The sequence below is a fragment of the Podarcis melisellensis genome (genome assembly GCF_964234715.1).
Source record: "Podarcis melisellensis genome assembly, chromosome: 12".
NCBI lineage: Eukaryota > Metazoa > Chordata > Lepidosauria > Squamata > Lacertidae > Podarcis > Podarcis melisellensis.
This window is the reverse complement of record NC_138544.1, coordinates 30217787-30228106: the sequence shown is the minus strand read 5'-3', so window position 1 is coordinate 30228106 and position 10320 is coordinate 30217787. Positions and strand designations below refer to the sequence as shown.

General features: G+C 42.7%; 1 protein-coding gene across 2 annotated transcripts in view; it reads right to left on the bottom strand.

Annotated features, from left to right (window-relative positions):
* Positions 1-932: 932 nt before the first annotated feature.
* VWDE (von Willebrand factor D and EGF domains) overlaps positions 933-10320 on the bottom strand; it is a 44870-nt gene continuing 35482 nt past the window's right edge. For both annotated transcript variants that reach the window (XM_081882803.1, XM_081882804.1), the window contains exons 22-31: positions 10187-10282; positions 10008-10103; positions 7938-8033; positions 7063-7158; positions 5939-6034; positions 4035-4130; positions 3817-3912; positions 3082-3177; positions 1159-1262; positions 933-1053 (exon numbers count right to left, since the gene is read on the bottom strand). In XM_081882803.1, the coding sequence (XP_081738929.1) occupies positions 1033-1053; positions 1159-1262; positions 3082-3177; positions 3817-3912; positions 4035-4130; positions 5939-6034; positions 7063-7158; positions 7938-8033; positions 10008-10103; positions 10187-10282 (893 nt within the window). In that variant the 3' untranslated portion in view covers positions 933-1032. The remainder of the gene's footprint in view (positions 1054-1158; positions 1263-3081; positions 3178-3816; positions 3913-4034; positions 4131-5938; positions 6035-7062; positions 7159-7937; positions 8034-10007; positions 10104-10186; positions 10283-10320) is intronic.

Below are 10320 nucleotides of genomic sequence, written 5' to 3'. Positions count from 1 at the left end.
CAACCTCAGCAAAAGTTCATCGCATACAAATATGGAATTCTCCTGGCTCACAGAGTATGGTGCAGGCATGTTACATATGGGGGGATGTATAAACCGTTCCAGAGTTTCAAATTCATATTGTCTCCAAATGCTCATTTTTCAGTCAGTTGCAGTAAACAGATGGCTTTAAGTGGCACAATTGAATCCTACACCATACATATTGGCAGTGTTGTATTCCACGACTGAACTGGCAGAGGCACCTCACAAATTGCAAGACAGAATCCCAAGCAATATTAGGCACAGGTTTCTTTTCTAAAGCTTGCTCCCTCCAGCTATCATGGATTGGGAATCCGAATTATCTGCCTTATCCAAGTATTTATTACACAAATTTAAACCTGCCATAACCTAGTTCTGAGGCACCATGACAAACGTGTAAGTGATGGTGTATTATGCCTGATTTGGATGTTTTGCATTAATTAATCTCATTGGTTTTCAAAGCCATACTGAGACATATTCTTTGCTGTAACAAACTTGGGGTACTCCAGCCAGAGTAGCAGTGTGATGGATGTTGATTGCCAGTCAATCAGGAGCATTTGCTGCTATTCTGAGCCAGCTGCAACTTACTCAGCCATTTGTGGTTAAGGTAAAGCCTGGTCCAACCTCACTTGGAAGTATCCAGCAGCCCAGTCCCCCTTGGATCCCACATTTGATGCCACTATCTTTCTGCTGCAAAGAGTCTGTGCACCACAGCCATGGGGAGAAGCAGGCCACTGGGTGCTTCGAGTGAGGCGAGCCCTAGACAGGCTTCTGCTTAATGTGATTGGCTAGGAAGGTTGCAGCACGCCTGGCAAAGCAGTGTTGTGCCCTACACAGAGGCAGCCTGGTGGGGAAGGGAAGAACTTCAAAGCATTCATACGAAGAACAACTCTGCACTCTGCATGTGGAAGGGGCCAGATTGTGCCACTCGTGTAGCATTGTCTTGAGTGATCCTCTCCACACCAGAGATGGCTGGCATCCATGCAGCACATTGTGCGACCCAGAGACATTTGTTCTTCACGCGTGACGTCCTTGTACCTTGAAACATAAGCAGCAAAAAGACCGGCAAATTAGGATGCAGCTTAATTTCTTCCTAAACCTCTTCCATCATTCGAATGCACTGAGTATTTGTACTATGATTACCTGAATTTTTTTGGCACATGTGACTCCCGTGTAGCCAGGCCGACAAGCACATACGTTTGGCAGTATGCATGTACCTCCATAGAGGCATTTCCGGTTGCACGTGGCTGAAACATACATATGTGCATGTGTTTTAATCTGGCAATCGAAACAAAACCTGTCTGTCGAGGAGAGAGCCCCTGGTGATTCTGCAGTAACTCTTAGGGTGCACAAGCATGTGTTTAGATGCTCCAGCTCAGCAAGATAGTGCAAAAAACAAAAACAAAACCAGAACAACAATAAAAAGCATTGGTCAGAAAGGCATCCCTCATTCAGTTTCCAAATGGCCCATAAATATACAGCAACAAAGCAACGTTTTCAAGAGTGTGTGGCTCTGCTAATGGCCCAGTCATTTGATGAATGTTGCACTCCTATAAGACGATTAAAAAAATGATATCACACTCCTCAAAGGCTGTGAAAAAAATGTATGTATTGACTTCCTATGACACAGTGTTGGAGATGCTAATTTTAGACATATTTGATGAGGCTGTAGGGAAATACAGAAGTACTGGGCTGATGACTATATAAAAGAGATATCAGGGTAAGCAGACTGCTAACAAATACAACTGTGTAGCTTTCAGGAAAGCTTGATGGTGCAATCCTGTAAAATGGCAGGTAATATGTGGATTGCAGCCTGTTTGCTAGTGGAAGCAACAGCAAAAGGGAGTAGTGTGGATTTTATTTTTGCCAATAATGAAGACTAGGAATGGAATACACGGCATAGGAATTTAATGTGTAAGGGTGCAATTTTAACTCCAGCTGGCTGAGTTGCCTTAGGAAGAGCAGGAACCACTGTTCAGCTAAGGAAGATGGAGGTACTGTGCACATGTGGAACGAACTGCCACTGGATGTTCCCTGGCAGAAAGCTCAGCTCTGCTGATGGGCTGGAGAGGGGGGAATAAAATGTGTTGCGTGAAAGCATGGAGATGCCATGCTCAAAGCCTCTTCACCTCCCTCAACACACCTGCAGAAATGCTGAGGTTTCATGCATCAGCCCTGGGCTGAAGAAGTTAATTCCCTCCAGTTGATGACAAAAGGAGGAATAAAGAATGCCCCCTCGTTCACCTCCAGCGGTTAAACAGCAGGGCAATGGATGCAGAGTCTACTGTGCCAGCAGATCTCTTTGCACAATACTGGAATAGAAATGCTAATTGTGAAAATGTTAAGAGGGAGGTGTTAAATCATCGAATTGTAGAGTTGGAAGAGACACCCAGGGTCATTGTACAACCCCCTGCAATGCAGGAATCTCATACATGGCAGATGGCCATCCAGCCTCTGCACTGGAAAAAAAAGAGAAAAGTTTCATTGTATTGTTTCAGTTTGAGCTTCAAATATAATGCTAACTTATTCACCAAGGATTTAAAGAGGATCTTTTTTTTAGTTTCAGGTTTTAGATTTACTTTTAGTTTTTTAATGTTATGATCTAGTACAGGAACTGGAACTGGATCTGACCAGAGGGCTAGATCCCAAAGTAGCTAGCCCTCCAACAAGCCACTTTTGACAGGTGGAAGGGCTCTCCATCTGTCAGTCACCTGATGTTGTGTATGACACTAAAAAGTCATGCCTCAGCTGCAAAGAAGAAGCCACAGTTTGAATTCAAAAAGACAATACTGAGGTAGATTGTCTGGCTGGGTATAGGGCAGTTTCCTACATTCCATGGAACTGACATTTCTGACCATTAAACATAAAAGCCCTATTGTTTTTAAACTGATTACCCTGGGATGAATGGAAGGTGAGGCAAGGGAATGCTGATCTCGCAAGGAATGCTCTCTTTCAAGTTACTTTAATAAAGACCAGTTCATATGGTGCAGCTCTGGATGAACAAGCTATTAAAAGTCCTATAAAAACACTCCCTCCACTGTAATCCAAATATTACATCTGACTCACGTGTTTGACACTGAACTCCTTCCCATCCTGGAGGGCAATGGCAAGTACTTGGTCCAATACATTCACCCCCGTTCCTGCACTTCTGAAGGCATATAGCTGTACAAGAAAGGCATGCGTAGAAAGAGAAGTGTGAATACCCTCAATGGCTCAAAATCTGCGCAAACAATGAACAAATGGTACTGGAAACTGTAAGATATACCTTTGCTTAATCCTCATGCCATGTTGATGTGTTCCCACCCTTGATAGTTTTGTGTGAGCTTAGGCAAATTCTAACAACTGTCTGCTACTCTTGGCGATGGCATTCGACGGCTTTTTATACATGAAATTAATGCAACCTAATGTTGACCTCATTTACATTAGTTTAATCAAGCTACAGCCTCATGTCTTCTGGAGGAGAAATGGGAATTTGTCTCCCAGAACTGTGGTAATGCTTCAAAAAGACTGAGGGAGACATGCTGTGCCAGTGAGATACTAAGTTGAGCATTCAAAGCCTGTTTGCTTAAGAACGGAGATAAACAAGGAAATCTGAGCATGCCATTCTGGAGCAGAAGCTAAGACCTGCTTCCATCATTTAGACAGGAAAACCCTCAGGGTCACATTAAGCAGCAGTGAAAAGATGCCCTCTAGTTACAAGCAAATCTAAATTAAATGCTACTTATTGCTGTAGCTTGGACGGAGAGCCTTTTTTATACGCCCAATTTAACAGGCTTCCAAGCGGCTGAGAGTAATACCTACGAGTGTTACATCTTTTGCCTCTCCAGCCCGATGGGCAGGAACAAACGTTTGGGCCCACGCATCTTCCTCTGTTCATGCATACCGGGTCACAGACACCTGAAACCAAAGAGCAACGAGAAAATGCTCAGCACATGCGACTGAGCTGCCGCCATCACCCCGAGTCGGCATGCTGAGATGTGTAGAGCTTTTTTTTTTTTTTTTAAACGAAGCAGCCTTACTTTTTTCACACCGTCGGCCACCGTAGCCACCAGGACAGGTGCAAACATTGTTTCTCATGCAGTGGCCACCATTCTTACAGGCAGGGTTGCAGATGGCTAAAGGCAAGAGAGAGAGAAGTGAGGCAGTGGTTCGAGTGCTGCATAGTAGAGGGGCCTATTATTTTCATTTTCTTTTCTACAGGGAAAAGGCACCTTAGGAAGGGGTGCGGGATGCGGCCCTCAACTCTTCTGTACCTGGCCCTCCAGATTCTTCGCAGGCCACATCCCCTCATTGGCTCCCCTTCACATCCTGTTTTTGCCAGGCTGGAATGTGTCCTTGAACTTTGATCATGCCTCTGGTTTCATGGGATGGAGGGCACAGAGGGGTGTGTGAGTGCAAGCACACTAGTGGCCAAAATTGTGGAAACCTTTATTGGAAAAGCCTATTGGTGTTTCGCAACTTTCAGACTAGTTGCAGGACCTTAGCCAGACCTAGCAGAGTAAACGCAGAATCCATGAAAGCAATTGGCAACTTGGCTGCAGACAGGATAGACAAAGTAGGAACCAGGAACTTGTAGTTACGTGTTTATTATATACAGTGGACTATTTACAGGAACAGAACACAGATCTTTTGCTAGCTCTCTCTGACACGACTCGCAACTCCTACACTGACACACTGAACCACTGAACTCTTGAACTAACATATTCCAGTTAGTAGGCCATTAATTATCACTCCCTTGAGAGAGCCTGACCAATCAGGGAGCGGTCTCCATGTCTCTGTTATCACCAGGCAGACTCACTCCTTCAGATTGCCTTCTGGCTGTCTGCCAAACCTTAACTGACTGTGTGAGTAGCTCGCACCTGACTGACTCCCTAAACACTTGTGCTCATTGGCTACATTCAAATGAAGGAAAGTGACTGCATATCAACCTAAGCAAATTGTGCTTCCATTTTCTGGTCATTTGGCTATAACTTTGGATAGAATACAGATAACTGAACAAACTTCATTGCATTACATTCTTCATTAACTTATCTTTCCACTGATATATAACTTTATGGTATTACTCAAAAAAAAGTGTTATGAGCCATCAAACCTCAGAAATACACTTTTTCCAAAAGGTCCCACAATTTTGGCCACTAGTGTAAGCTACTCATGTGACCCTCAGAAGGAAATGCCGCCCACGGTGTTTTAAAGGTTCCCCACCCCCTGATCTAGTTAGATCTGAAATTCTCATCATTGAGGGTTGAGAATGGGAGCTGATCGGTTCTCTCCAGCTTCTTAATTAGAAGAGCTACTGCTGCTCTGAAGCCTGCGACTACTGACTGTCCACACTTAGGCCTATTCATTCCCCATCAACACAATCTGATGAAGATCAAAGGTGGGGCAGTGTCCCCTTTTGTGGATCATGTATGAAGCGGCTCGTATATGATGAATGGTGCTGGAGTTGAGACCTGCCTCCTGCTGCGCTGCCACAATATGGTTAAAATGGGAAAGGCAATGAAACCCTTCCTATGGATCCAGCAGTGCTTTTGCAACAAATCACTCTCCTTCAGCTCCTACAAATTCTGACCAAGTGCTTGGCTTTGCCCAATGCTCAGGCCACAATAAGCTACATTACCCCCATCAGGGGTGTTTTCAGAGCACTGGTCCATGACACAAATTTGCATGTGCTAATTAGATGTTTTGCCAGCACTGGATTGTGCAGAGTGCCCATAACCGAAATGGGTGGAGGCACAGAAGTTGTGGGGTCCACCGCAAAGACGAAGGGGTCACCACCCCATTGCAATGGCCTTTGTGCCTGCTATATGATCCATTTGGAGCCATTCTATCAATGTTTCTTCCCTGAAAAGTAGAAGTGTGTGTGGGGGGGGGGGAAACCATTAATTATCGCACGTTTCTTTTTTAAATAGCACAACAAAATTACCATTCTGGCAATAGGCACCGAAGAATCCATTAGGGCAAAGGCAAATGTTTGGTTTAATACAGGATCCGCCGTTGAGACACACTGGGTCACACACAGCTAGAGAAGACAAGGAGAGAAGAGAAGAGTATTTCATTTTAAAGGTTAAATGGAAACACATTTAAGCATGTGTGCCATGTAGCGATTTCATTTCACTGCACGCAAATACTTCGTTAAGTCACTTAACTAAGTTGTAATGGGAGAAAGAACTGAAGTGTAATTTGCTTTGAACTGTTCTTTGGAAGGAGGGCTGCTATTTCTACCAGGCCAAAAGACAAAAGAGTAAGCTATGCTCATTTGCATAGGTGGTTTATGCTCAGTTAGAAATGCCTTTTCACAACCAGCACGGAAACTGTAATTAACAACAAAACACCCTCCTTTTCTGGGAGAACAAAACACAAAGGGGGGGGGGGAGAACATACATACAAACAAACAAACAAACAAACAAACAAACAAACAAACAAACAAGAAAAACCCTAGTTGGGTGGCTTAAAAGAGGCCAGGTGACAGTCCTACCCAGTGTTTAAAAAATCAGTGAGAACTACAAGAAACTGCATGAAATATTATTAAAGCTGATCTTGCACACATAAAAGGGTATTTGATTTTCAAAGCTATAGCAACCCCTGACTTCCCCCACCAAGCCTCTCTAGAAGGTTGGAACTCACCCCCCAAAAACCCCAGTTTAGAATAGGAAGCCAGGGGCTGCTGAGGGGTGGAGCAGGCAAGAGCTCCTGTGGCTTCAGTGGAGAGATCCGAGCAGCAAATTCTCCTTCCATAACTTCCTTAACTAGGATTGAAGCCTTGACTGTTATTCTGCAGAGGAAGGCTGAGCAGAGCTCCACCATGTGGTTCCTACAGAAGCTTTCCAGACAGAAGTTCTTGTGGGAGCCGCTCTCTCTCCATCCCTACCTTAACCCTGGTGCAAACAAATCTCTTACCACAACCAGCGTAACGCTGGTCCTTCAAAGCCTGCCCCTTTTCACCAATCGTAATTTCAGCATTTTTGAGCTGATCTTGTCTCTCTTGGTGGCAACGTGTGTGTATGGTTTTACTGAAAATAAATGGCCTTTAGGGATATACTTTTTTACCTGTGCTGCATGTGGGTCCATTCCAGCCAACCCTGCACTGGCAGACATCTGGGGTGAGACATTCACCACCATTTTCACAGTGCCTGTTGCAAACCACTAAACCAAGCAACCAGTGTTTAAGAAACATAATAAACAGAAGTTAGTAGAGAAAAAAAGGGGTTGCTGTCATACCTTTATTGCATATCTATATACACCCAAATAATTTCCCAGGTTTTGTCTGCAATTGTCTTTCTGCTATGATATTTATTTAATAAAATTCACACGCCAATTGATTGTAAAAACAAACAAACAAACCTCAAAGTGGTTTACAACGAGAAAATAACGAGAACTACACCTCAAGATATTTAGCTGAATCGGGACTTAACCATGCTTACAATAGGCCTGTTGACATCAAAGAGGTTGCTGTTAGTATGCATTATTCCATCCAAACAGCTAAATAGGTTTATTTTTCTGCTTTTTATCATTGCAAAGTATACTGTTGTAACATACTCTGGGACTAAATGGTGAAGAATGGTTATGGAATCAAATAAACAAATGACCTCCAATTAATTTATTCACTGGCTTAGTTTTGAGGGTTTTGGATTGTGATTTTGGCATTGTTTTCATTCTTTTCTTTTGTTTTATGCTGTATTTTGTGTGATATGGTTTAATTTGGGGGGTTGTTTGTATTATATTATTGATTAGTTGCCTTGAGTTTCTTTGGAAAAATCAGGAAGGTCGATTTTAAAAAAGCAAACTAATTTATTTCTGACAAATTCACCAAGAGGTTGTTTTGGGGCACAGAACACCAGAAACGTATAGTGCCTCTTATCTATGTGCATCTTGCGACACCAGGATGCTTTGTTTATATGTTTGTCACGTATTCCATTACTTACTTGTTTCACAGTGTGGACCCACAAACCCATATGGGCAAGTGCAAAGGTTTCTGGTCAGACAGGTCCCTCCATGTTGGCAAGGTGGCTCACAATGTGCTGGAGGTGGAAAGGGAGACTGGTCAAGATATCAGTTCCAGAAATCAGTTAACATTAGAAACTTTTAAACAAAAGGTGTAAAATTAGAAAGAAAAGATTTCTACAACACTATTTCTGCATTGGTTACTGGCAAAACTATCATGTTGGGTCCATGTCCCCACCTAGTGGTCAAAAGGCAGGACAACAACTTGTGAAGTATGGGACTCTCAGTTCATCCTGCCTTTGAACAAAACCAGTTCAGGTTTGCGTGCGAACAATTTGAAATTGCCAACATCTTGTTAAAGAAACAATTGAAGTTGTTTCTTGGAATATCGAGAATATCCTGGTTTTAGCAGGGATCCAACTTAAGTATGCATATAAATAGGCATCACTCTGATGATATCAACAGAGGCAACCCTGGTAAATGTCTGTGCTGAACTCAATCTATGTTTGTTTTTGACAGTGGTCTAAGTAGCTTAATGACAGGAAATGTGCTCCATGGCAGATTTAAGACCCCAAGGGCTATTTCATTTATTTCATTATCATCCTGTGCTTCAGAGGCAAGCAATCCCAGGGTGAGTTATATAATCCAAGCAGACCAGATACAGTAAAGCAACACAATATTGAAATGTGTTTTTACAATCTTCCATAACTTACTTCATCTCCTCCTTCTCAGCATTAAAACAACTGGCCTACTATATTAATCCTCCCCCTCACCAAGAACCTGGAGGTAGAGCTGGGCCTTTAGCAGGGCTTTTTTCAGGCAGAACACACCTGAACTTAGTTCCGGCCCCTCTCAGGTGGGCTAAGAGAACAAGGGAGGTGTTCATGGTGAGTTCCGGCACCTCTCCAGAAAAATAGAACTGGCCTTTAGATTATCTATTCTAAAGGAAACATTAATTTGGCCATGAGGGATATGTTTCACTGAGTACTGTACATTTAGACAATATGTCAAAATGTCGGCCATCAATAAAATAAACACCATTGACATCCATCTTTATACATATGAACAGGCATGGGAACTATGATTCTAAAAATATAGGGTCTTTAAGGACAAGCATATGTAGAAAATTGTGTGTATGGATATTGTTAAGATGGAGAGTTGGGAGGTATATTCTGAGCAGCATGGGGAGAAATTCGATTTTGTTTGCCTTTTACTGAGAAACTTCCTAATCTGCGCTTCTCAATTCAATATGCGAACCACAATTTGCGTGTCTCCAAATTTTGTGACGCAGTTCTCCAGTCAAATAATGGGTGCAGAAACGAGTGTATTTGGGGAAGTGTGCACACATGATTGAAAATAACATAAGTAAATGCATTACGTTTAAGAAATTTCCTTCCAAAATGCATACATTAAAAACTGCATAGAGGAGAAAATGTATGTATTAGGTGAAATCTGTCCTAAAATGCTGGTGAACTTTCATGAGGATTCTTTTCAAAATGCAAATTGCTGCAGAAAAGTGAATTGCATTTAAAATTGGGAAAAATAAGAAACAGAGAAACAAAAATTGACAGATTCATTGATATCCCTACTATACCTTCCCTACACATTTATCACACCAAAAATATAACACAAAGCTGTGATGCAGGGTGGAACTAAGGAAGATGGAATAGGATGCAAACAGAACTGAGAAGAGCTTGCATGCAATTCACCCACTCTAAGGCCGGTTACATCGGAACAAATCTTTGCACCAGACACATGGTGGCAAACTGTTAGAACAGAACAAGAGTTGCCTGCCTCATGCAGGGTGCCATTATCGCTATTCTCAGTACAGTTGCAGTTCTTTGGAATACCTTTAGGACCAAGAGTGGCACACTAGAGCTGTTGTGGGAACGTTGTGATAAACACGAAATACAACTTTTTCATTTGTTTCAGCTGTTTTCTGGAAGGAGTGAAATAGCTGACACTGCAACGTCTGAGAATCAATTTTGACACCGACATTCAGCATGCATTTTGGGTCATCCTTTAATTTTAAAAGGACAGCCCAGGGTTACCTTCGTCACAGATGGGGCCACTGAATCCGGGGGGGCATTCACATACATTAGGCTTGGTGCATTTCCCATTGTTTTTGCACTCTGGTCGACACAGAGCTGTATAAAACCAACATTAAATTCTTAGATGTACCATTTAATATTATTAAATGCAGAGGGTGCATAAAACAGGCATCACTCACCAGCCTGACAGCTACGGCCGGAGTAACCAGGCTTACACCTGCAAGTATTGGGTGCCACACATTCCATGTTTTCACCACAGTTATGCCTGCATATTGCTATGAGAGAGAAAAAACGGGGGAAATAAGATCAGTAA